This window comes from Microtus ochrogaster, chromosome 8, assembly GCF_000317375.1.
Source record: "Microtus ochrogaster isolate Prairie Vole_2 chromosome 8, MicOch1.0, whole genome shotgun sequence".
NCBI lineage: Eukaryota > Metazoa > Chordata > Mammalia > Rodentia > Cricetidae > Microtus > Microtus ochrogaster.
The window spans coordinates 35694996-35722529 of record NC_022015.1 but is presented as its reverse complement, the minus strand read 5'-3'; the positions used below and the strand labels follow the sequence as shown (position 1 = coordinate 35722529).

At 52.7% G+C, this 27534-nt stretch overlaps 1 protein-coding gene across 1 annotated transcript in view; it reads right to left on the bottom strand.

The window, feature by feature from the left end:
• The window catches only part of Kcnq1 (potassium voltage-gated channel subfamily Q member 1), a 323053-nt gene that overhangs the window by 267164 nt on the left and 28355 nt on the right, over positions 1-27534 (bottom strand). The window contains exon 2 of the mRNA XM_005351578.2: positions 11935-12025. Coding sequence (XP_005351635.1) covers positions 11935-12025 — 91 coding nt within the window. The remainder of the gene's footprint in view (positions 1-11934; positions 12026-27534) is intronic.

The following is a 27534-nucleotide window of genomic DNA, read 5'->3' as shown; positions in this document are numbered from 1 at the left end:
CCTAGCATGCAGGAAGCCCTGGGTTTGATCTCCAGTAGCACATAAACTGGGTGTGGCTATGCAGGCCTGTAATCCCAGAGCTGAGGAGCTGGAAGAGAGGGATCAGTTCTAGATCATTTTCAGCTACATAGGGAATTAGAGGATAGACCCATGTTAAGAAAGGAAGAGAAGGAAGAAGGAAAGGAGGGAGGGAGGGAGGGAGGGAGGGAGGGAAGGAAGGAGAAAGAGAGGGAGGAAAGGAGGGAAGGGAAGAGGGATGGAGGGAAGAAAGGAAGAAAAAATAAACATGATGTGAAATCAAGATTCCCTCAGGCCCCCAGAGCCCCACAGTCTCCCCTCTGCAGGGGTGGAACTCCCAGCCCACACTTGATATTTTGTTCTTGTCCATGCTTCTTATGCTGACAGTTCCTGAATTAAATGTGCAAATGGAATGGAACCAAGGGGGGGACCCACTCCCCACAGACCCAGGTCCAAGCAGAACATTTGAGTTGCATATGTATGCGACTCCAACTTGCATTCAGGTAAGAGCGGTGCACACAGGCCAGGCACTTGTGTGCCTCCACAAACTTCTTTGTGTTTATGTGTGTGTACCCTGAACATGCATATCCCAATCCAGTGTCCCAGCTGCACCAGGCTGCCTTTTCTTACTAACAACCTGCTATTTAGCAATCCTGAGCAAGTGTGGAAGCCATTGTCACCATTTGCAGCTCCTAGCCTCTTTTGTAGATCACAAGTGCCGGGTCCACCTGCAATTCAGCGCCCCCCCCCCCCGAGCCACATCTCCAGAGGAGAGTCTGTGTTATAAATAACCAACAGAACACAAAGCCTTGACACCAGGGGCCAGGATGTGTCTTCCCAAGCATCACTCACATGGGGGAGGCGAGCATAGCTCCTGGTTGCCACGACCCTGAAGGTACTTGAGTACATACTCCATTTCTCAAGCCCAGCAGTCCAGACACACTGAGATGGCCTCTGGGTCAGAGCACCTCCCACAGCTATTGAAGACGGCTGCTGTAGCCCAACCCGGGCCCCCAGCTCCCAGCCCCAAAACCCCACTTGTTCTACGCAGAGTCCCCAGCAGCCATGCAGCCTCATCGCCAGGAGACAGAGAGTCTACTGAAGCTGCTGCTGGAGCCTTCCTTCACCGGTCAGCTCAAAAAAGCAAGGGGCCAGGGGGCCTGGGTGCTCAAGTGTGCCTCTCGACCCTAAGAGGCTACCCCCAGCCCCCTCCCTCCCTCCCACCTGCAAAGTCACACAATGACATGCTTCAATAGCACACAGCCTGGGCCTCTGGTTTTCGTTCTGAGTGACCCTGGGAGGCCAAGAACGTGATGGGAGCCCGTCTGAGTGTGATGCCCTGGGGGACACTCAGGGCCCCAGCCTGCGCCACTCAGGCAGCCCCCGCTCATCCAGGCAGACAGCTGGCGGGCTCCACCACCGAGCTGTGCCCCTCAGCCATGAGGCCCTGCGGCTCATCCTCTCACCCCCAACACAGTCCCCAAACAGCCCCCGGGTGCCCCACTGGAGAGGGGGTGCCAGGGCGGCCTGCTCAGCCCACCCCACTATATTATGTCAGCTGTTAGCCCGTACTTAAAGCGAGGCGCTCCAGCTGGCCAGGGTCAGATGTAAAAACAAGGGCCTAACAAAACCCTGCCACCCCCCAGCTACTCTGAACTGGAGACCCCCACCGCATGCGGCACTCGCTGAGGAGGCTCTTCCCAGCCTCAGGCAGAGCATAAAGGAAACACCTGTCCCTGGCCGGCACACTCTAATCCCACTAAACCCGAGTGGAGAACCACCCCCAGCAGGCCAGCTTCTACCCCAGGTCTGACGTTTTTGTCTTGGGCCTAAAGGATGGATGGTCGAGAAGACAGAGAAGAGAACCCACTGCTCTAGGAAGTAGAGGCCTCCTTGTGCTCCAGCCAGACCCCATGCTGCAGAGATCAGAGTGCCCAGGGAACCCCTCACCCCCCACACACATCTACTTCCTGGAGTCTGTGAATGAGACCCTGCCTGCCTTAGGATCCTCGGTTCCTGAACAGTTGTCCTCCTTTAGAAGCTCCTGACACAGAGCGGTCTTTCCTACTGACATGGGAGCCCCATGTGACCCTGTTGGAAGCCAGGACCCCAAAGAGCCACTGGACGCCCCACACACGGCCACCCAGGCTGATTTATCGTCCCTTACCAACCTGGAGCTGAGTCAGCACAATTGTTAGGAAAGGGGCAGGGAGAGTAGGGGGTGAGGAGAGGGAAAGAGGGGAGTATAAGACCACCCAGATACCTGGAGGCCCTGGGAGGAGGCTGGGAAGTCATGAGCAAGCACATTACACAGAAATGCGTGTGTGTGCCTCCCCCCCCCCCACACACGGGGGTGTCCTGGTGCTGGCCCAGTCACCCCTTGCATTTTCCCTGACCAGGAGGATGATCTTTGGGGTCCCAGGGTGACATGGGGATGGCAGGCTCCCAAGAAGATTTGAGGGCTAAAACAGAACTGTAAAATGGGAAGGGGAGGGTCCCCCTCATTGGTTTGGTCCTTGTGACAAGATGCAATGCTAAGCGCAGCACTGACCACATGCTCACAAGGAAACAATGAGAGCTGGTACAACATGGGCCTCTCCCCATGTTTCTATATAGAACCTGGGCCTTGTTACTAAGACTCAGCAGCCATCCAGTGTGGAGACTGGCCCTCCATCCACAGCACATACAATATCTGTTGTATAACTTGAGTCAGTGAAGGCCTCGAAGACAAGTGGTTAGCACTCAGGTCAGGGTATGGGGAACCCTCAACCAGTGCCTCTCCCTGACTCTCCAAGGGGTCGTCTTGAGGCCATGAGAACCTGCTGCTAGGCACACACCAAGGCCTCTTCTCTTTTCCTTTGGGCTCAGGGTCACTTGAAAATGATGTGGAGATGAGCCCTGAAGGAAGAGCAATGTGGAACAGGACCTTCAAAGCCAGCTAGGTCATGGCTTTCCACCTACAGAGCCTCCAGAAGACCAGCCCTGCCTGCATTCCCAATCCTGCCTAGGAGCCTCCAACTGATTCTTGCATGCTCCATAGTAAGGAATAGATTGTGTGTCTTTCCAGAAGGGTCCCATAGTTTCTTTACTTCCCTCTCTCTCCCGCCCCAGGCTTCTCATGATTCTGTCGTGTTCTGAACAAACGTTATATGTGATGATTCTTGTCACTACACACTTGGTTCTTCCCAGTGAATGCAGAAACCAGAGCTGTGTCCTGCAGGACCCTCCACACTAAGGCCTGGGAGGTTCAGGAAATCTGGTGGCAGCTGAGGATGCTGGCCTTCCTGCTCTTACAGAATACAAGCCTTGCGCAAAGGAAACAGGGCAGGGTGGTGGCCAGTTTAAACCCTATAAACCTGACAACCTAGACTCCATGGCCTTTAAATTTTGTACACTGTGGCAGAGATGGCCTGCCCTGCCATTTCTACCCCAGATCCTAATGCGACCTCCTAGGAGATATGTCCCATGCATCCTAGTTTCATTTCTGTTGCTTTGACAAAATATCCTTGTGGGGGGGGGCAACTTAGGAGAAGAAGAGAAAGGGCATATTTTAGCTTACAATTCCAAGGTACAGTCCATCACTATGGGGAAGTCAAGACAGGAACTTCAAACAGTTGGTCACATCCCAGTCACTGCCAAGAGCAGAGAGAAATGAATGCATGCATGCTCACTTGCTCGCTTGCTTGTGCTCAGTTCCATTTCTCCACTCTTACTCAGTCCAGGAGCCTCGACTAGGGAATGGTGCCGCCCACAGTGGGCTAGGTCTTCCTACATCAGTTAACTTAGGACAATCACCCACAGATGTGCCCACAGGTTAGCCCAGTGCAGGCGATCCCAGGTTGTGTGGAGTTGACCATTAAAGTCAACCAATGCTGTTACAAAGCAGAAGGTCTTCTCCTAGAGGCACACACTGGCTTTCTAAAGATAAGGGACACAATCTCAGTGACTCGGGAAAACCCCATCACGATGTATTTATAGAAAGAAAAATATTGGCATAGATGGAATAGAGAAAACCAACTAGTGGTAGAGTCATCCAAAGTGGCATGAACGAGGTACAGCTGTCTTGTATGTCAACATGGAAACACAGACGTGTGGGACTGTGCAGCATGCCCATGGGGTCAGGACACAGCAATCTAAGTACCATTTTACTGCACGTGCTTCATGTGAAACCAGGGGGAGTAGGAGTTCAAGGCCACTCACAGTTGCCAGGCATGTCTGCACAGGCTTTTCACCCCAGTGCTCAGGAGGCAGAGGTAGGTGGATCTCTGACTTGGAAGCCACTGTGGACTACACAAGATTAGTTTCAAAACAATGAAAACTAATGAAACAAAGTATACCAGTGACCACTGTTCTGCAAATTCTCCTGCTAAACAGAATGGGGCTTGCCCACCTTCTCAGAGGCCATAAAGTACTTGCTGTAAGCTTCAAGGGCCACACAGTCTCTATCCTGGCTCAGAAACAAAAACTATGGAGTCCACAAGCCTGTGGACTCTATTCTGCCATGCCCTTCTTGGCCCCTAGCAGCATAGGTGGGGTCTCAGCCTCCCAGGCAATCTCTATATTCTCTAGCAGCTGAAAAAGAAAAGATACCAGGAGAGCTGCCCACCATGCCTGCCCCAGCCCATGGACAACATAATAATACACAAAAGACTCTGGAAGAATCCGGCTCTGTCGAAGGGGCAGCTAGGAGGCAAGAGCTTTGCTGCAGCTCAACATGGCAGGCTTTTCTAGAAACCTGGCAGGACACATGAGCTCTGAGCTCAGCCAGTATGACTTTCCTGCGCAGCTCTGAGGCCTTGAGATCCCTAGAAGCAGCCCAGCCTCATCCATTCACCTAGGTCACTCCCAAGACTAGAGGCCACACACACCCCCCACAGACCAAACCACAGAGCAGCTGTCTCCCTGGAGAGAGTGCCAGCAATTCCTGGAGAGTACCCCCCATGCCTCCTGAGCTCTAGATGCCCTGGGGGCTACACACAGAGCTAGGCCTCAACGCCAGCCCCAAGTGCTCCTTGCAGATGGCCATAGGGACTGGCCTCCACATCCACAGGGCCCTTTGGTGTGAGTTTGGGGTGTGAATCTGGAGCCTGTGTCCCATCAGCCCAAAGCCTGAAACATAGTTGGAGCTTCATAGATATTCTCTGCCTCAATGAATCTAGGAGAAAACAACTCAGCCAAAGAGGTGAGCACTTGCGTGCATGGGGTTGGGGCATCCTGTAAAGTAGAAAATGATAAGCTAGGACAGTAGGATCCTGTAGTGCTGGGGACACAGGGACAGAATGCCCCCTCTAGGGGGCCCAGGAGAGAGCCGGGAACTCCATTGGTTAGCTGGCTGACACCCTAAGAAGTTGTAAGAACTAGACCTCTCCAAGCAGAGAGTTGGAGCCTCACAGGGAGCCAGCCTTAACTTTGTTCGTGGAAAACTCAAGTCACCCACTGGTCTCCTGACCTTGGGCAGCAGTGACTGAACCTACAGGAGTTTCCTTCCCTCGGCTGCAAACTGTCTTCAGGGACAGGGTCAGTGTGAAGATACTGGCTTCCACACGTGTAGCCAATGACAAGTGTGGTATTAATGCCCCCACAAGAGATTCCAGACAGGACACCAGACCAGGCAGTGTGACACATGGTCAAATGTAGTACAAATGCCAACATCGCACCAGGTACAACCTGAGCCGGGTCGTAGCCAAAAAACAAGACACCAACTACAATTCCAGGCAGCAGAAGATCAAGAGATAAGGATGCACTCTACAACAGATAGAGCGTGAAAACAAACGAAACCAAGGCAAAGCTCAGCTACAGGACAAAGAAAGACATGAAGCTAGGCGCTGAATTTAACTCCAGTAAGTCTCTTCTGGCAGGAAAGGGTGTGAAAATGAAGGCAAGCACATGAGGTCCTGCCGAGTGTGAAGGAGGGTCTGGGACCTAGGGAACTGACCTTGTTCTACATGAAAGTGGGACCCACGGAGGGCTGTCTCTAGGACTCAGAGAGCCCACAGGATCTCATTTTGCCCCTGGGAAACTGAGGCCTGCCAAGAGAGTTGCAGAAAGCCAGGGCGGGCCAGGAAGGGTCCAGCTGCAGGGAGGTGGGTCGCCCCTGCGGGGCCAGGGAGCCTCACAGTCAGGGAGGAAGCTGGAGAGATGACCTCATCCCCCAGGCCTCCGGCCGCGGCTCACAGGGGTTTTAACCGCAGGCATGGCGGGACAGTTCCCTGGTATGCGGGCCACGGGGCTCATGGAGCTGGAGTTTGTGTTAGTACTTTTTCAATGCAGCTGTCTTTGTGTGGGATTTGAAAACAAGCTGGGGTTTGAGAGACAAAAAACAGCCCTGCACCTGGGCCTGGCCAGGGTCTCCTATTGCAAGCAGGGGTGGGTGGGTTTGGCGGCATGCATGCACATCCAGCAGGCGTGCACGTACACGGCGTGCACACACATGTGCGCCACGTCCACAGATGCACGTGAAGCCTGCTCTGGATTCAGAAGCAGGATTGGGGTGGGGGATGCCCTCCTTGGGGCCACAAACAGGTTTCAAGGCCAAGCACACCTACAACACGCATGATCAAAGTTCCAGCCAGATCCTGGCCTGGCAGGGTCCAGATTTCTCCAAGAACAGCTTTTCAGGCCCAGGGAATATGCCTGGCTCAGCAGAATGCTTAATCCCTCGGAGGCCGCCTGGCTTCCTTGGCCCTGCTGAGATAACAGGGCTCTGGCACCGCGAAAGCCAGGCGCTGAGGCAGGAGTATCGGCGCTGGGGTTGGGGAACGCAGCCTCGCGTGACTTCTTCTCCGCCATTTACCCAATGTGTTCCCAGAATCCCTCACAACGCTCCCTCGCCCTGGGCCCCCCTGGGGCACCCCAGGCTGTGGTTTGGGCTCCTGCGCTCAGCACTCTGGGCTGGGCCCAAGGGCTGCCGAAATGCGTATGACAAGAGCGCCACCTGGTGTCTCCACAGCCCAGCGGAGGCTGCCTTGGCTTTCGCCCCAAGGCTTAAACAAATAACCTTTGCTTCTTACCCCACTCCCATCCACTGCAGTATCACCTGCATTTTACACTGTGTCCCTCTGCCTGGGGCTCCAACAGTCATTCTTACCCCAGAGGCCTGGAATCCATAACCTTGATATCTGCCTGGGCTGGGGCACAGCCACCCTCTGAGGGCCATGAGCGACTGGCTGGCCATCTGCTAAAGCACACAACTCCTCCTTACCTAACGCTCTCATCAAGCATCCTTTCCTCCTGGAAGATATCACCATCCCATATACATGGCTCTTTGAGTCACACACTTCTCTCCTTGTCCATATCTCTAGGCTGGGCACATGCCTGCCTCTTCCTTGCTGTCTCCAACACCATCTGAGGCCATGAGTCTAAAGGAAGCCTCTAGATGCAGCCAGTTCAAACCCTAGAAGGTATGACCTCCAGAGGCCGGCAAGTGAGGACACAGCTTTGTTACAAAGTGGAGGAGAGAGTGATGGCTCAGCAGTTAAAAGCCCTTGCTTCTCTGGCAGAGGTTCCAAGTTTGGATGGGCATCCATGATGGACAGTTCACAATCGTCTATAACCCCAGCTCCAGGAATCTGCCACACCCTCTTCTGGTTTTTGTGGGCACTGTACACACACACACACACACACACACACACACACACACTCACACAAAGAATGTGGAAAGGACAAATGGGAAGGCCAAAGCTGAGGCTGATTCTCATCCCTACACTTTACAGACGGGGAAATTGAGGCTCAGGGGAGTCCCTATGGGGCATGCCTGGGAACAAGACTTAACAAGAAGGGGGTTGTGTATATACAATTTTTGGATATACAATTTTGAGCAGCTGGAATGTTGAGCCTCCTTGGCACAGTGGAAAGGTGTGAGAGAGATGTGAGCCTACTCACAGAATCCCGTCAGACCCAGGGTGCCCAGAAAAGAGCAGTGTTCCAGAAGGGAGTGTGCAGAGCTGACCAGAGGTCAGTCCTAATAGCAGAGAATCAACTCTGCTGGGCACAGCGCCTGTGCAAAGGCCCTGAGGCAGTTGGGAGTGAGTGATGAGGAGGGAGGGGAGGATTGGAGATGGGGGGGGTACTTAAATGTGTAGCACTCTGAGGACCATGAAAGAGAAGTTGGAAAATATCTCAAACCACCCAGGGAGCATCCGGGACACTTAAGGTTGTTCTATAAAGTCTCTTCCTAGTTGTTGTGGGCCAGGAAGAGTCCAGGGAATGGGAAAGGGACAAAGAAGGTAATGAGGTCGCTGCCCTCACTGCAGTGGACAAAGAGCCACTTCTGGGAAGCAGAATAGACTGGGGCGGGGCCGCCTTTGGAGTAGGGACCTGCTCACACAGAGGGAAGGGATTGGGGGGAGTGGACATCACAAGGTCCCACCCACACTCGCCTTGGCTCTAGGGCAGTAGGATCTACGTGGTGTGCAATTCCAAGAGTAGCCACCAGATGGTGTACAGGCCGCAGAAAGAGCCTGGCCCGAGGGAGGCAGCAGAGGCCACCAGGAGAGGGCGCCTAAGTCAGACGTTACTGTGGCTGGGAGAGAGGGGCGACAATCACCCCAAGTCTGGAGCTACCAGAAGAGGAAGGGAGCATGTATTCATGAGTCCACACACAAAAAGACACATATTGACACATGAACATATAGTTACATATGAAAACACTGTTTACACATAGGCATGAACATAGCTGCAGATGCAGATGCACAAATCAGTGTGAATAGGTACACAGGTATGCACAGGCAGACACGAAATCAAATACATGTAAATGTCCTCTCGCACATGTACTCAGGCCAAACACACACATGCTTAGAGACACAGCTGTATACAGGAAGGTGTCTATCTGAATACACGGGTGCATGCTTGTGTGAACACATTCTCATGAATGCATACACAAATGTGTGCTTGGAGACCTCCCAGGGGAACGTCCTGACAGTCAGGCCCTGCTCAATATGGGAACAATCAGGGACTGTTGGCCCAGGCTCTCCAGACCAAGTCCCAGGCCAAGGACTCCAGAACCCTAGCTCCTTGGGGAGGAACCTGGGCCATTCCCTTCAGCAGCCACCAGATGCTATGTCCTCACAGTCGGAGACCAGGCCTTTCCTGTGTGACAGCCATTTCTGTAGTAGGCAAGGGAACAATCCTGAGAAAAACCTATATGGATATCATCACACATAAGACCAAGGAACCCAGGGCCCTCTTGCCCCATGAAAGGATGTAAGGGTCCTGTAAAAATCCCCAACAAAATAGAAAAGCTCCATTGAACAGGTCATGAAAGATTATATTCTGAGACTGAGAGGTGTCACCCAGGAAAATGAGGCTGGTTGGCCAACACATCTAAAGAGATGCCAGCTAAGACTTGACAGCCAGGGGGTGGTGGCATACGCCTTAATCCCAGCACTCAGAAGGTAGAGACAGGCAGATCTCTGTGAGTTTGAGGCCAGCCTGGTCTAAAGAGTGAGTTTCAGGACAGGCTCCAAGCCTACAGAAAAATACTGTCTTGAAAAACAAAAACAAAACAAAAAAATTTGATAGCATCCTTCCTGCCAGTCAAATGAAACCAACTAGGAACAGGTGTACTGTGTACTGACTGGATGTTGCTTTTGGAAGAGTCCAAGGAACTGACTCACACTTGAAGCCCAGTGATCATAGGTACAGGCACATCACAGGCTGAGGCCCACAGTGAAAAGTATCAAAAGTCACCCTCTAGTGACTACAACTTTCAATAATGTGCCTGTCCATGTTAGCAGTTGCCTAAACCACATGCAAAACCACCAGTGACCCCCACAGAGGCAGGCACACCACTGCCTGGCACCACAGCCATGTGGGTATCCCCATCATAGTGAACATGGGGTGCATCCTGGGTTGTATGCATTGACTTTCAGGCTGGGGGGGGGGCCCTGAAATATGCAACAGTTCCTACTACAGGGTGCAGGATCCCGACCAGATGAACCCTCCGGTGGCCTGTGGAGAAGAACTTGGTACTTCCAGGCAAGCTCCATGTCTGATTTGGGCTACAGTGAAGACACGTATCCTATGGTGGGGGGAAAAGGGGGTCTTTGGGGTAACTGGCACTCTGTGCTGGAAAGTTAGGGGTAAGATGGAGCAGTGCCTGCCCACACTCTGGTGGAGACTCCCAAAGCCATTGGCAGTATCACCATGACTGCTCAAACCCAGAGAAGAAGACATCACATTCAGGCCAGAAACAGAGACCTCTATGACCCAGGAAAGGAATATTTCTTGTGGCTCAAAATCTAGAAGCAATAAAGGAAAGATAAAGTTGACACATGAAAAATGTGTGCCACTGGGCGACAATCACTGTGACTCAAGATCTAGCAAGACAAACTTTCCCAGCTGACAGAGGCAACTGAAAAACACGTAAGGTGAAGGACGGCTATCTGTGATCATTGCTCCCTACTAGGGTCAGGAACATCCTATCACAAGAGGAAAACACAAATGCATGCAAGCAGAAAGACGTTAGGCTGCGCCTTTCTAGGCTTTAGCACCGGTCATCATCTTGTGCCTACAGCCCCAGCCGTGCTGCCCGGCCTTCCCAGCAGCATCATAACTGCATTGCCACTGTTTCTAAAGTGCACTTGGCCTCACATCTGGCCCAACTGTGAGTGGTGATGTACTGGTGTTCTGCTGTCATGGCAACTGGCTCCAGGCTCTGGACAGCCCTGCCAGACAGGGTCTGCCTCAGTTGCAATATTCGACCCTGGCCCTGTCCCAGGGCTCATAGCTGCCAGATAAACAGTCCTTCGGTCCCTTGGAGCATGTGGATTCATGCACTACACAGTATCCTGAAGGCACAGTTGGGTCCTCACATAGGGTAGGGTCACACGGGACAGTCCCCAAGTCTCTCACATTTTGTAGATCACACAGGACAATCTCCAGGCTCCTCAGAGAGTGTGACTAGACCCTGGCATTTGGCAATTCCACTCTTCAAACTTTCCACATGTTACTCTATGCTGGGACGGGGGCGTGGGAGATATGTCCCAAGCCTGGCCTGCAGAGGAGACCTGATGTGGGAAGGTCATATTTCTATCTGTTGCTTTCATTGGTCAATTAAAGAAAACTGCTTGGCCCTGATAGGTAGAAAATTAGGTAGGCGGAGTAAACAGAACAGAATGCTGGGAGGAAGAGGAAGTGAGCTCAGAGACACCATGCTCCCCTCTCCAGGGCAGACGCGATAGCTCTGCTCTCTGAGGCAGACGGAGATGCAGCCAGCCACCAGGTCAGACATGCTGAATCTTTCCTGGTAAGCACACCTCGTGGTGCTACATAGATTATTAGAAATGGATTAAAAGGCTGAAACTAATGGGCCAGGCAGTGTTTAAAAGAATACAGTTTGTGTGTTGTTATTTCAGGGCATAAGCAAGCCAGGCGGCCGGGGTGCCGGGGACGCAGCCCCACCGCTCATATTGCTACAGAGACCCAAGCTATGTACCAAGGTAGTTGTGGTGCCCACTAGGACTGCCATGGTGGTCCTGCCAGGAATGATGCACCAAAGTCTCCTGGGCTGAAGTGGGGTCCCACCTTGATGACAGGGGTAGACTCTTGGCTGGAACACCTGCAGGGCTCATGAGTCAGTAGTAACACACACAAGAATCACTCAGCCCTAGGCACTGCCCCCCACCCACCACCCCTCAGTGCTATGGTGCCCATTTCCTTCTGTCTTGCCTCTGGGCCCACTTTGGAAGTTCCCCATACAAAGGCTTTTCTGACTACCTGCTCCAGGTCCCTTATGTTCATCCTGCCCTCAACACACAGCCCAGAGCCCTGGCAGGCATGGATGCAGGGGAATTGCCCTATCTGATACCCCAGTACCAGGGTGGTGGAGACCAGGGTTGACTCGAATCTACCCAGCCCTCCTTCACCTCCTCCACTCGCACTGATGGCATTTACTGATGGCCGTGGGTGCCTACATACCATCCAGAAGAGGGTCCCGGTGGCCAGAGCGGCATACTGTTCAATAGTGGACAGGACACTGAAGATGAGGCAGACCAGAACAATGAGGAAGCTGTGAGGACAGGGGACATATGGTCAGTGCCTGATCCAGCTGCCCTGCCACCGCCCTCCTTCCCGACACCCCACATGCAAGATCTTTAGTGCTAGCAACTCCAAGTATACCTCAGTTAGTGCATTCACACATAGGGTCCATAGGATGGAAGCCACTGACCATCATGAGGACTGACCCCAGCTTGGGTCTCAGTGTACACAGACCTTGAAAATGCCACACTCTGTGACCACCCCATCCCATCCCAAGATCATCTGTCACCTGACTGCTCTGGACCAGCAGCCAATCCACAGAAATGTCACAGAGCCTTGTGGCCATGGCCATGGGGAGGCAGACAATGGGTCAGGGTCTCCTAGGAGGCTTGGTGGTCCAGCCTCAGAGTGTCCAAGAACCTTGGTGTACAACTGAAGCTCAAAAAAGCCATTTTTAGACACCAGGAGTTCAGAAGGGTACATTCCCTCAGTTAACGGGGAGACCTAAGAAAAAAGGGCCAAGCACAGCTAGCACCTGCACCCTGAGGGCACCCAGAAGGCACAGCTATCACACGGAGGCCATGGTTTCCACCTGCTCTGATTCGAAGGGCACTGAAAGATAAGTCTCTCTTCCACTGAGCTTCCCATTCCTGGGTGTCACCATCCAATGTGGCCTTCAAAGTTTCTCCCACTTGAGGGACAAGGTAGCAGAAAGAGAGATGCTAAAGGGGGTGCTCCAAAGACTCTGTATGCCATCGTGGCAGATTCTTGGGGATCAGAATGGAAGTGGGGAACTGACACACTGTCCCAGGGTCACAAGAGGGGAAGACAAAGAAGCCATACACAGAGACATCCGGGCCCCAGCACAGACCCCTGCCCACATCAAGGAATTCACACACCTTCCACCAATCCCATATCCCGTTTTCTCAATAAGACCGAGGCCACCAGCCTCAACCTCCCAGAGGCCATGCAGCAGCAACGGCCTGACTCAGCCACAGAGTTTCCTGAGTGAGGCACCGCTCAGATCTCCCGCACCTCGCAAGACTGAGTCCATCCAATCCTGGCCTCTGGAGCCACCACTAGAGGCCTGGAGGACTGACAGAGCCAAGGGCCCCACTTGCTACCCATTGCCCCCCCACTTCCACCTGCCCTGCCAGGTCAAAGCCTCCCCCATGACAGACACTTCATTTGTCGTGCCCGCTTGCTCCCCCATGCAGAGAACATCCCAGTCTCCTCTTACCCCAGCCCAGATGCCCACTCCACCTTCATCTCCCCCACATCATGCCTAGTGTGATACAGCAGTGGACCTAGTCCTGGCTCCTGGTCCCTCCTTCCAGGTCTTGAGGACCTGCTGCCACTGCCCTACCTGGAGGCAAGGACTCAGGCTCCTACAAAGTGGTCCCATCTCATGTGCAAAGTTACTCTAGTACCCGCTCTGTCCCCCTGTGCCACCTCAATCACAACACTTGAGGCGAAGCATCTCTGCCAAGCCCTAGTACCTGCAGTCACCCCCAGTCAGTGAGCGTCTTTGGAACAAGTGCCTAGCATAGGACCTGGTATACAGAGATCTCATTACCCCAACACATACACACCTCTATTCAATACCAAGCTTCTGCACCTCTCACTGCACCTATGGTAACCTCGTGTCATGGTAGGCAATAGCTTCAGCTGGCACTGGTCCCTGGCCACCATCCACCCCAGGATGCTCACCTGGAGCACACATCTGATTTTGCTCTGGAAGAACCCCTGAGTGGGCTTCAGCCCTTGCCACTCCACAGACTGAGGCCTTCTCTCCCACCGTGCATTCCTCACAGGCCTAGAGCTCTGGATGTAGCCAATCTCTAACACCTTGGCACCCAGTGCTGCTACCAGAGACTGTTTTCTTTCATCCATTCTCCACATTGCCTCAGCCCTGAGGACCCTCCCAGGGCAACACAATAGGACACCAGGTCCTCCTAGGTCCCCCAGTTGTGTTCCTCCTGGCCAGCAGTAACCACGCTGATTGTTATGCCCATGTCTGACTCCTGACTGTAACTGTATGGCATTGACCATGAAAGGCTCTGTGAGATGAACTAGCCACATGGGTCATCAGGAAGCCTTGGCTCCTACGGGCACAGCAAACACTGGGTGAGGTGAGCACCTCTCTGCTGCCCATCCACAGGTTAGACCTCCATTTAGGCCTGCTGAAGAGGTCTGGCTCTTCGTCATGGATTCCCAAGTGCTTCTTGAGGCCCTTGAGGCCTTTGCAGACTCAGTTCCTCTCTGGCTAGGCTCTCTTCTCAGAGTGACTCATCACACAGTGGGGCCTCACTAATCCTGGGTGTGAGTTGTTTTGACTTGCAGCAGGCAGGGAAGTGGGACTGGGTTCATCCCTCAACAACAGAAAGTAGAATAGATGCCCCACCCCCAGACCATTGGTTACACATGGAGCCTGAAGAGGGACCAGCATAAAGAGACACAGCCCCTTCTGGCCGCCCCTCCACAGTGAAAAAGCCAAGCAGCCCCCACTTCAGATTCCCCATTGACCCAGTAGGAGCTTAGAGACACCCTCTCATAGAGCTACAGTTGACAGCACAGTACATATCTCAGGGGCTCAACACCTAGAACTGAGGTGGTAACTTTATCCCAAGGTCTTTGAGAAGCCCCCAAACTCCTGGTGTCAACACACATGATAAAAACCTCCTGCTACCCTGAGCACCGTAAGGCCCAATGTCAAGAAATCCTCTCAGGGCACTATGTGGCCAGGTCTACTTACTTACCACCTGACCAAGGCTTGACAGAGAGTACCACCAGTCCCACAAGAACCTCACAGGTCACAGTGTTACCATGCTGGAATCCAGCTATTTCTGAGGTTCCTGGGGATCTTTAGGTCACTCAAGTTGAGTCATGGAGGTGACAATGATATTGTTCTTAATGGAATTTTGATTCTTTCACTATTAGGGTAACAACTCAGTCTTTCAAACCCTGTAAGGCAGCCTTGGCTCCAAGATGGGATACAATAGCTACAGAACTTGAAAATCAGAGAGCTTATATGTAGCAAGGGAGTAAAGACCTTCAAATAGGCTATGGAAGGAGGAATGGCTGCCATGGGCCACTCTGCCCATGACTGCAGGAGGCTCAGGACCCCAGGAGGGCAGCAGCAGTTGCGGCCTGTGGTTAGAAAATTCCAGCAGCCTGGAAGAGGTGTCAGAACAAGGGGGCTGTGTGGAAGGCCCCGAACTCTCTGACTACTCCCACCTGGCAGTAGGAAAGGTCTGGACACACAGATCAACCCCGGGGTAGAGGTGCAGAACAGCTAAGTGCCCAGTGCAGACAGAAAACCACCTCTGCTCCAGACGGGTGGCAGAGGCTAGGTGACACACCCACCACAACTAGCCCAAGCTGACCTGCCCAGGAACCTTGAGGTTGGGGACAATGGTGGCAATCTGCCCCCACGTGCTGGCTGCCTTTTACCTTCAAGTATTCCGAAAGCTAAACAGTTCTTCAAATATTTGAACACATTGTGCTGCCCGAGAAAGGGTTATACGGCATAGTTTACTTTTTATCTACTCCCGATAAAATGAATATTATCTTATTTGCTACTTTATCTGTTCCTGTCCTGGGTGGGGCTGGCAGTCTCAGAAAGACCACACCAAGGGTCTCTGCCTTTGGGGGAGCTCACAGGCCAGCTGCCCACCCCCTTCCTGCCTTTATAGGACAGCCACCATCCCTCTACCCTACCTTTGTTACCCCAGAACCCCAAGGTCAGGCCAACAATCATAAGATGCCCTCTCCACTTTGCCTACCAGGAGCAAGGCAAACTAAGGCCCAGGAAAATGCCTGTGTCCCTGGATACAAACTAGCATGTTCCTAAGAGAGTTCACTGTGCAGGGTATGAAACAGGGGGTTCCTGGGAACAATAGACTGCTTTTTCTACTTGCTCTAAATCAACTCATCAGCCGTGACCGCAGCCCAGCCCTGAGGGACGGCCAATACCTTATCGGACATCACTTCAATATCTCTGTGCCCAGGTGCCCTGGGAACACAGAACACGGCATCCAGCCAGCACCACGTGGCTGCCCCAGCAGGAGGCATAGGGGTACAAGGGACAGAGACATGCACAAGCCAGCTATGGCAAATTGGGGCTATGACTCAGATCTCCTCCATACATACCAGTTCCCTGGCCAGTAGCTGATCTATGAGAAGCCAGGGCTGGGCTTAGAACCCTGGGTACCAGACCCACTCAGCATAGGCCTGATAGTGATACTGTCCCCAGCCCACAGCCCTTCATCATCCCATTGTGAAGGGCTATGCTCTATATAGCAGGGTCTGTTCCAGAAAGATTGACCTTCAGCCTAGCCATCATCAAATCCCCAGGACCTAAAATGTAACACTGAAACATCTCAGGAGACCCTGAGTCCTTATATCTGCATGCATGATAATAGCGTAAAGTGCCCTGAAAGTATTGTTAGTTTGGAGGGGGTTGGGAATGTCATACACAAAAGGTCACTAGGCATGGGTGGACCTTGAAGACACTTGTTGAGATAAGCCAGGGATGAGAGGACACATACTTCAGGAAGCTTCTCTTCAGAGGCCCCTGGAGTTACCAGATCTGCAGAGACAGAAGACAGAATTGGGAGCCAGGGGCTGGGAGCAGTTTCAGTCTAGAAAGATAGTTCTAGAGGTGGGAATGGCCACACATTCTATAAGTGAGTGTCACACCTCTGACAGAAGCATACATCCACAGACAGCACCTGTGCTTCACCATGACTAAAATAGATTTAAGAAAGAAAACCAGGGCCTGGAGAGATGGAACCATGGCTAAGAGCACTTGTTGCTCTTCCAGAGGACCAGAGTTTCAGTTCCCAGCACCCATGTTGGGTGGCTCACAACTGCCTTTAACTCCAGCTTCAGGGGACCAGACACTCTTATTTGACCTCTCTGGGTGCACCCATGCATGCACGAGACATGCACATCCAAATTACAAAAGAAAACCAGGCAAATCGCTTTGACAATGGAACATGAGCTGGTCAAACACACAGGCCATGGGCTGTAGCTGAAGCTATCAACATTCAAAGGCCCCCTGGGGATGGCTCCCCACAGACCAATAAATAAATGCTCAGTGGGCTTTTTGGCAGAACTAAAAACCTAAAGGTACAATGAGCTTTTGTATGCATAACACCCCACAGACTAAATTCTGATGTATGAGCCCCAAGCCATGTCTAAGGGAGTGTGCTAGTGTTCCCTAGGGAGTTCCTTGGAGAGATTCCAATCTATCCCCCAAATATGCTGCCTGGGAAGGGAAGCCTAGAGAGGGACCCTACTCACTCACTGCCCACCACCCACCCTCATCATTGCCTAGACTTCCAGTTGCCTGGCTTCAGGCTGGACATGGACATGGTCCAGGATACTGGACTTTCAGAGGAGACAGCTTGTTTAAGGTTAGTCCAGGAAGGATCAGCACATAGGATGGTACCAACAGCAAATATCAGTTGGATAGAGTTGGCAGGGTTGGAAGACTTCAAGGCTACTGCTTGGTCATGACAGCCCCTCCCACATGCTGCTCAGGGTAGAGCCTGGGCCCGGCCACCTCCTGAAGGTACACATCTCAGTGCATGCTGAAGGCCCAACATGTGCCCGAGGCTGGGCATAATATAACGTCCCTTATCGAAGCACTGAGTAGGAGTCCCAGGGTGAGCAGTGCCAGGTGAGTGATGGCTGGTCTCAGGCTTAGGCCATCTATACGTCTTCAGAAGTCCCCTTTGGACTGGGGACAACAAGAGACAGTCACCTGCAGGGAGACTAAGGCCCAGAGGTCAGCCTCATGTTCTGTTTCTTGGGAGCCATCCATTTCGTTTTGGAAATAAATCTCTCATTGGGACATGGGGCTTGCCAATCAGGCTAGGCTGGCTGACAGCAAGCCTAGTATAGGATGCATACAAGGCCACATGGACAGTAAGCTCAACCTGGCTACTCGGGCCACAGTGCTCAGAATGGGGGAGCCACCCCGTCCCACATGTTGTCCTGGGCTACCTTGACTCCTCCATCTGAATGGACACGTCCTTCTCTCTCAGATCCCATTGGGCACCTTCTGGGAAGAGAGTCGACCTTGGCTTGGGGTGTACCAACTACGCCATGATGGTTGTACATCCTCAGCAGAGCTTTTTCTACACGAGGTCACACCAGCTTCAGGAGGAGGGGGGGGGGTTCGGGAGTCATCCTCTAACCTATGTCAAGTCACCCATCAACGGTGATTCTCAGAAGACCACGAATTCTTGATCAGCATTGAAATCAGGTTCTGGTGCCAGGGAAACCACAGGCTTACAGCTGGTTCAAACTGCTATGGGGCTGATAAGCAAAAAGAAATCTTACAAGGTTTTAAATAAGTCCATCATTCTGCGTGGGGCCCCACTCATACCTGTGTTTGGCCACATAATGCCTGCGAGCTGTGGGTGGGAGATGCTGTATATGAAAGCTGGGGAGACCCGGAGACCAGGTGTGCAGTCCCCATACCTCAGCCCTGTACAAGGTCAGCCCTACCTGCTTCACTGAGGTGCCTGCTCTCAGTCTGAAGCCTTTGCCTATGGACAGGGCTCCCAGGCCTGAGATCACACTGGCTCTAGACCTTTTTAGGCCTGGCTCAGGACCTAGTTCATTTCATTACAAGGTTCTGGTAGGAAATACCATCTGCAGTGACCTTACCTGCTGGGAGGTAAGATTTCCAACCCATGGTCTCAGAGCCCCTTAATGTGCTGGTCTGGCAACTGCAGATCCACCAGGAGATTAACCCTGCCCAGCACTGAGGTCTGCCTCGCCTCCCCAGCACCAGATGACACTCTCTCCAGGATCTGGCCCAGAAACCCCAGAAAAGCAGAGCATCCACCTGACTCTGCAGAGTTCCCAAGTCTTCTGCCCACACACTTCCTCCAGGGCCATGAAGTAGGTACCTCCAGCGCACGCTAGTGCATCCTGTGCCCCAGACAGCGTTCTCAGGCATCTTAGATTCCTGAGAAATGGATATCCCAGGTATCTGTGTCTGGCTCCCTCCCACCCATCGATTTCCAGAAAATCTTCCTTACTAGTAGAGAAGCCCTTAATGCCCAGCGGGGTCCCATTGGCTGGCACTCCTTTAGAAAGCCCAGCATCAGGTCAAGGACAGTGTACGGAGTTTGCTGACTAACTGAGCAACTGTTAAGCTGAGAGGGAGTCTCAGGCCCTCTTCCAGGGGAGCCCAGTTGGCTGCCTGCTCTGCCTCTCCAGCTGAGCCAAGCCCTTCACAGCCTCTGACTTGGGTCAGTGCAAGACACAGGGTTGAGCCTATAACTGTTGCTGGCCAAGCCATCGGCACAGGGTCATGAGCAGATGAGTGTCCTCAGTGGCTGTCTCCAGTTGGCAGATGTAAGGATGGCAGGAGAACAGTGTCATATACATGGCTAAGCACAAGGCCTGATTGCTCAGCTGTCCCACCTTTGCCCCTCTGAAGCCTGTAGAAGAGGCCACCAGGCCACCAAAGAGAGGCAATGGAACTTCATAGCCACCTTCTATTCAGCTACGCTAATTAGCAACAAGAACACATGGTTTTCATTTTGGAGTCCCTGCCCAGGACCCAGTGTCCCCCAGCACCCAGAGCAACACCTGACATTGGACCTGTCCTCCCAGTAACACTCCCGTGTGGGACCCACAGAACCTTGACCCCCCCACCCCCGCCAAGCCACATGGCAAGCAAGGCAGCATGCCCAAGCTTGGGTCCTATCTTGATAACACATGTACACAGCTCACCTTTTAATTTACCCCAGAACTTAGAATCCTAAACTTACTTCAGCAGAGTCCCCAAGAATAGTCGGGAGTGTTACCCTGCTGTCACCGATATGCCTCTCGGGGAGCATCTTGGTACTTCTTTTCAGGCTTAGTATGAGGATAGATAAAGACCATCCTTGGCAAAAGGTTAATCAACCATATGTACTATCATTTGAAACCTTTATTGGAGGCCAAGGAGATCAATAAAGTACTTGGTCCACAGTGTCTGAGTCTAACCCTCAGAACCCAAATTAAAAAAAAGCTGGGCATGGTGACAGGTACCTGTAATCCCAGCACTGGAGAGGTAGAGACAGGCAGGTCCTTGGGGCTCAGTGGCCAGCTAGTTTAGCCTAACCAGCAAGCCTTGGGCCAACAAAAAGATCCTGCCTCGAAAATTAAGATTGACAACAGAAGAGGGACTATTGGGGTTGATCGCTGGTCACACACACCACACACACAAACACACACACACACACACACACACACACACACACACACACACACCTCTTTGGAGCACTAGAGGGCTAGGATGGGGGTTGGAGGGGTTGTGCTCAGATAGTGTGAGCACAGCAGAAAGGCTGGAGCACTGGCCAAGGCTGGAGAAGAGCTGGGGGCACTGCAGCCCCTTCGGGTTAGTGGCAGTATCTGAGGCTTGGAGAACCTGTGGTGGACAATGCATTGACCTCTCTCTCAGAGCAAGCCTGCAATGGTCTGGTGGAGAATATGTGTCTAAAGGTCTGCAGCCTCGTGGAATCCAGCACTAGATCAGACATACATGACTGCTATGTCACAAACCACAGCACCTGGCTGAAGCAGCTGGCTCTCAGTCCGAAGGGCCCCTGGGGCTACCCCAGCTGGATAGCATATGTGAAGCCAGGACTCAGGAATTCAGTTGGCAAATAGTGCACAACAGATCGAGGCTCTCTGAGGAGCATGTGTGCAGGCCACGGGGCCCCCCACAGGATATGAACCAGGGGCCTCAGATATGGGAAGGTGGAAATGAGCCGACTAGGAACTCATGTTTTCCTGTCAACTCAGCATGTGCCTAAAGGTGGTCGGTCTGCCCTTTATTTGAAGGATTGAAAAGGGAGGGAAGATCAGCAAGGGTTTGTGCCCTTCCTAAAGTCGCACAGCACTAAGCAGTCAGTGAAAAACAGGGCACAAAGCATAGGTCTCCACCCACCCACCTCGAAGCCTCCAGGGAAGGCGTACCCCTGGGGGAGCCAGGAGCCAGGGTTGGGGAAAGCAGAGGCAGCCAGGAGGCCTGGTGGGAGTAAGTGGTCTATCCCAAGGTCTCAGGGCCCAGAGCTCAGGAGAGAACCAATGGCCTGTGAGTATGAAGGCATGCCACTCTTCTAGGGAGCAGAGATGCCAGGCCCAGTCACTACTAGAGTGTTACGTCCCTGGGCAGTTGGCCACGCCCAGCTTTGCTCCCCCAGGCCCCATGATAAGATGCCTTAGAGACTATATTTAGAATGTGTGGTAGGGACAGGCTTGCACGGCAGGCACATGCTTGTTGTGGATTGTTCGCTGAAGACACGCATAGTTCTCCAGCATGAGGTGGGGTCATGCACAGTCTGTGTCTCTTAGAGATGTCTCCACACAGGACTGCTCTGGCCCAGCAGGCTCCTCAGGCTCAGGCCTCCCTGGAGAAAGTGGGCACTGCCTACTAGGGAGTAGCAGGTAGTTCACTGGGTTGACACATCCCCATAGACAGACAGACAGACACCTCCATATGTCTACATTCTCGTAGTTCAGCCATATTTGGGAAATTCCTTCGTTACATCAAGTTCAAGTCTTTCTTGCTCTCTTCTGGGCCCCATTCTAGAGATTTTTAAGGAATCCCTATCCACCATGCTATTGTGCAATGTATGAGCCTCAGTTTCCCCACGGGGTGAAAACACATCCAGGCTGCTTACTATGTCTGCGCTCAGTTGAGGGCAGCTGTCATCAGATAGACCCCCTTGTTCTATGGCACTCAACCCCAGTAACACACCAATATTCTAACAGAGCCCTGGGCTCTGAGACTACAGTCTTCACAAAATGTCACCAAGGGCTTGTGGCCAACATCCCTGGCAGAAGCTTGTTCTGGTCCCACTGTCTTCTCTGGTACAAACCTCCAATGATGTGACCAAAGAGTGTGACCTTGACAAGGGAGAGCTGAGTTTTGCATATGAGGGTGAACCAAGAACAGAGAGTTGACTAGATGAACAAGGCTAACCTATCTCTTCCTCCAGGAACAGGTAGCCACAGCATCTCTGTAGGGTTTGGGCACTGTCACCCTCTGAAGGAGTGCAGGGTGGCCCCTAACATCCCTCTACATGGGAGGACCACAGACCTGGAACAGGCAATGCTTCTAGCTAGGCAGGGTCCCTCACACACACACACACACCCCGCCCTAGGCATGGTGGTGGAAGGCTTGGGGTGTGTTAGGGGGTGGGGACTGATGAAAAGGACCCGGGCTAGTGTGGATCACTGGGCTCTGTTAGGACAGATTAGGCGAGTGGTTCTCCTAACCTGCACCCTCAATGCAGATCTGCTTGCTACCAGAAGCCCCACACTCCAGGACTTTCTTGATCACCCGACCTGGAATTTTTCCTATGCAGGAGTTAAAGTGACACTCAGATAAGCTGACAGCAGAGGGCGCCAGTGAGAAAAAACAGGGACCAAACAGTGGCAGCCTGCAATGGGTCACTCAGAGGAGAGACAATCACAAGGGAGCAATTGAACTACAGACCACTCAGCTCCCCAGAGTTACTTTGTAAAGCCTTGGGGGGGGGCATCTTAGTAGTAGTAATGTTGTCCCACAGAAACCACTGGGCAGCAGACAGTGTGCTGAGTGTGACAGTATGGAGACCAGGTCTAGTCTTTGCTCTACCTAGAGAAACTGAGCTCTGAGGTCAGCTGGGGAGGCAATCTACCCTAAATGCTCTCATGCCAGCCAAGGTATGGCATCTAATTTTGTCTCAAAACCTCAGCCTAGAGCTCCATGGTTGTAGATGGATAAGCCTGAAGCGGACCTCACCCAACCAGCAGAATCCAGAAGACCAGTACCAAGGCTTCTGGGAAAAGGAAAAAGTATCATGGCCTGGAGACTGGACACCCAGTAGAGCTCTTGGCCACCTTCAGAATGCAGCTTTGCATGCCCCGCTGTCCTGTGAGTTGATTCATTATAATGAGCTCAGAAATCCCATTTATACAAAATATCAACACACGGACTGAACACTGAGACGACAGTTTCATGGGCACAAGGGAGGCTATAGAAGCAAGGTGTCCTGCTCATAGCCCATTCATCCTGACCCCGCTGGTCCAAAGCCTGGGATTCCCCCAAAGCCCAACAGGCTTGTGTTGGAGCAGATGGCCTGGCAGGAGGTTCTGGCAGAAGGTCATAACCATGCACACTTGTGTCCACCCAGCTTTTGCCAAGCATTTGGCACTGATGTGGGGAGTCACCTGGCAGGCCAGCGTCCTGCCAAGGCTCAGGGAGGAGAGGTGCCAGAGCAGAGAATGAAATAGACAGAATCACGTCTTAGGAGCAGCTTCTGGTAAGGTCTCTGTGAGGACAGAGTACATGTGCTGGATACAGGTGGCTTACTACTCCTGGGCACTGGGAGCCCTGTCCATCACTTCCACTTGGTAGACCCTGACCTTGATGTTGTATGAGTGATCTTGGTGCTCTGGTTAGAGGTGTCCTGGAGTCATACACTGGGACCAAGAGGGAACATCCTGGATCCCTGCAGCCATGTCTCATGGCTCATGACACTTGACGGCCTCAAACTTACTCAGCTCTATGGTTCTATCCCTGAGGGACCCTTGATGTAGGTGGGTCTTCTTTCTATGTGTTGCTTTCATTGGTTAATGGATAAAGAAACTGCTTGGCCTGATATGTCAGAACATAGGTGCGTGGAGTAGACAGAACAGAATGCTGGGAAGAAGGGAAGTGAGGCAGACGCCATAGCTCTCCTCTCCAAAATGGACACAGGTTAGAATCTTCCCAGTAAGCCACCACTTCGTGGTGCTACACAGATTATTAGAAATGGGTTAATCAAGATGTGAGAATTAACCAATAAGAGGCTGGAACTAATGGGCCAGGCAGTGTTTAAATGAATATAGTTTCCATGTAATTATTTCGGGTGTAAAGCTAGCTGGTGGTCGGGAGCCAGGCTGCGGGGAGCGGCCCGCAGCTCCTTCTACAGACCCTCCCTCTCACTAAGGGCCAGTCAGGCTGGAGGCCCCAGGGAAGCCACAGGTCTCTTCCTGAGCTAGGAATCTCAGCCTCCTGGGACCCTCACTCAGTGCCATCTACTTCCTGGAGCCCTACTCTAATTGCCCAAGTGACCTGAACCAAGGAAAGCCTCTGATGACAAAACAAGGTGGTCACATGCGCTTCAGTGCAGCCTCATCATGTACACAGCCCCAGGCAGCAGCTCATCAATGGCACTGTTCTTCTAGGGCTCAGGCAAGACTTAAGCTCTTGGCAAGTGGCTGTACCACTGATCACAAGACAAAAGGCTTTGGGATTGGGTGGGACAGTGCCCCAGTCTGTCTCATGCTGCACCCATGCAACATCTCACAAGGATGTGGCTTCCCTGTGGAAGTACAAGAGATGACAATGAGCAGGACACAGGGATGGGTGACAGAGATCTGAGGGGCCAGGGTGGAGGACAGGAATGGAAGGGACAGGACATGGGAGATCACAAATGTTAAAGGAGATACACAGTTTCCCTGGGTACCCATCATGGAAATAGCACCCATCTGATGATGTCTCCCAAGTCTAACTAACCCCAAGCTGCTCTCTGCACAGCCACGGATACCCCTGAGAGTCAGTCAGGCCACACCCACAGTCCTGTCCACCTGCCTGCCCCTCCACTCACAGGCCAAGCCAGGTGGGAACTCGACTGCAGGTTCCCTAGACATGAGCAATGTCCCGTACCAGCTGCATTACCCCCTGCTGTTGCCCCATTCTAGTCCTGATCTCAGCAGCCATCCAACCCAGCCATAACTCCTCCACTAGGACCCTGGCGGTGTCCTCTAGGGGACCAAGAGTTCACTGAACGGAGGGAGTAAGATCCTTCCCACCTTTGACCTCAGCTCATGCTCAAGGGCTGTTGTACTAAGGCAGAGGAAGGGAACCTGGCAGAGCCCTAAGGAGGAGAAACAGGATCCGCAATGGGCATGCCTAGGCCACATGCTAGAGGTCAGCAGCCATACAGCTAGGCTCCAAATGACACTCTCAAACACAAACTCCCAGGGACTGGAGGAACCCCCTAAGCAGTCCAAGGCCTTTTGTGCCCCCAGCAGGTTAGATGTATACAGTACCCAGGGCCACTGCATTGGGGCACATCCGTGAACTTTTACTGACCTGAGGCCCAGGTGCCAATGTAAGGAGGGGCTGATTGCACTGAGTGGCGTTGCCCTGGAAGGACCCAGCAGGCACATGGCAGATACTGAACCCTGGTGTGTTCCATCATCACATGGGGTAAGATCTAGAGAAGCCTCTGGAGGCTCCTCTCAGGAAGCCATCCCACTTCCTCCTCCTCTGGCTGGCCAGAACACACTTCACTTCCTGAGCCTCTTCCTCGGCTACCACGCTCTGCTCTGACCTGTGCCCTCTCTAGGGAAACCCGAGTATCCTTCATGCGTCTTGGCTCTCCCCCTGCACTGAACTGAGAGTGAGGCCAGGCGTGCCACACATCAGGGCCTCCTCCCTGACCCTGAGGCTCTGTGGGCTTCCAAAGGCTTGCCAGGCTGGCCCTTCACAGGCTGGCCTTTAGACACCACGCCTTCAAAGTGAGGGATGGCTAGTGTATCTGGCAGTGGGGAGTAACTGGTCTCCCAGAGCAGGAGTGGGGCAGTGGCTTAGTGATAGCCACCGTGGGCAGAGCTCCTTCATGCTGAGTGTCATCCTACATGGGAGCTCTGGCCACAGGGTCCCATGGCCAGCGTACTAAATGATACTTATCCAGCCTCCAGACTTCCTAGGCTATGGAGTGCCCAGGACGTAGCCAGAGAGGACCCTGCCTATGCAGAGGCTGCCCAGAGGGGATGGCTGGGCTTGGTCAAGCTATCCTAGCTCTGCAAAGGTTGTGGAGACAGGTGTTCTGTATCATGTTTTCACTTCACTGTGCCTTCTGGTAGTGCTGTGGCTTTAGAAGGAAAGGCACAGGCCTAACCCTACCTGTCAGACCTGGTCCCAACCCTTCTCAAGGGCCAATGAGAAACCCAAGCCTTAGTGCACCCTAGCTGTCCCCATCCAGAAGGCACCTACTGTGTGCACAAGGCAGGCTCTAGAGAGGCAACAACAGACAAGACAGACACAGGAAACTAGGAGGGAAGGAAAACTAACAACCTGGTAGGAAAAACTCAAGGTGAGGTCACAGTGACCAGTGGGTCAGAGAGGCCAAGGTCACTGAGAATGGTTAGGTCAGGGAGAACAAGGGAGGTCGTGTGAGTGGTGGGCCAGTTGACCTTATTGGGTAGCAATGTTGAAGCTGGGTCAGAAGAGCTGGAGACAGGTGCTCCAGGTAGAATTAATTGCGAAGGCCCTGAACATGGCTCAGCATGAACAAAGCCTAGGGACCAGGGTAGCAAGAACAAGTGATGGGGGAGGACAGCCCCTCATAACAGGGCCAGAGGAAGTCAGACAGAAGGCAGAAGACTTTCGCAGGCCAAGGATGCACAGGGGAGCCTGGCAGGCTTTGCAGATGGCTGTCATCCAACAGAGTACCTAAGCTGCATCCCAGAGAACTGCAAGTGGGAAGGAGGGTGGGACAGCCCAGTAGCATCGTACCTCCATGGACACCATCCATAAAGAACAGAGAAAATACATCAGCCACAGTGTGGGGTGCTGGGATACATCAGAGAGCACACTGCAGTGATCGTCTTTAGGAACCCCTAAAGCCTGCCCTATGTCACCTTCCTCAGGACCCTCCAGGACCCCTGCCTACACCTGCCAATTTAAATGTAGCCAGTGGCTGCCAGGCTCCCTTCCTTCAGGGAGCCCTTTCTTTCCTGTTTCTTGAAGGCCCTGAGCCAGTAGCTGATGGGGCAAAGGAAGTGTGTGAGGCTTAAGAAGAAGAAAGGGACCTGGTAAGATGGTGAGGCCGAAATGGCAACACCCCCACCACATATGGGAGCTCTCCATGTCACCCCCTTGTACATAAGTGGGAACTGCTACTTCCTGCCTGGTGTCTGGAATAGCTAGGCATATCCCCTGTACAGGACCTGGCCTCCCTTAAGCTGAGGAGCAAGTCTCTTCCTCAGGTCACTGACCCCCCTGCTCAGGGACCCAGCATTCCTGCTACAGATCAGTTTGGGCCAGACGACAGTATTTGCAAGGCTAGGAATCCTAAGCACCAGAGACCCTGATCCTAAACATGGAATAAAGGAAAGGATATAACTGGGGTAGGGACTGCATTGGGTTCTCATCAATTCTATTCACCAAGACAAACTGGTGAACACACACTGTTAAAATAAAAACCTAATGTGGCTCAGGGTTCCTTGCTGTACAAGGATGAAGACCAAAGTTCAAACCCCTGCACACCCATGTATATATTCAGACCATGTATGCCTGTAATCCTAGCACTGGGGAGACATAGACAGGTGGGATTCTGGAGCTCCCTGGCCAGCTGATCAAACTGAACAGGTGAGTTCAAAGTTCATGAGAAACCATGTCTCAAAAGAATAAGGTGGCAAGTGATAGAAGACATTGATGTCAACCTCTGACCTACACACACACACACACACACACACACACACACACAC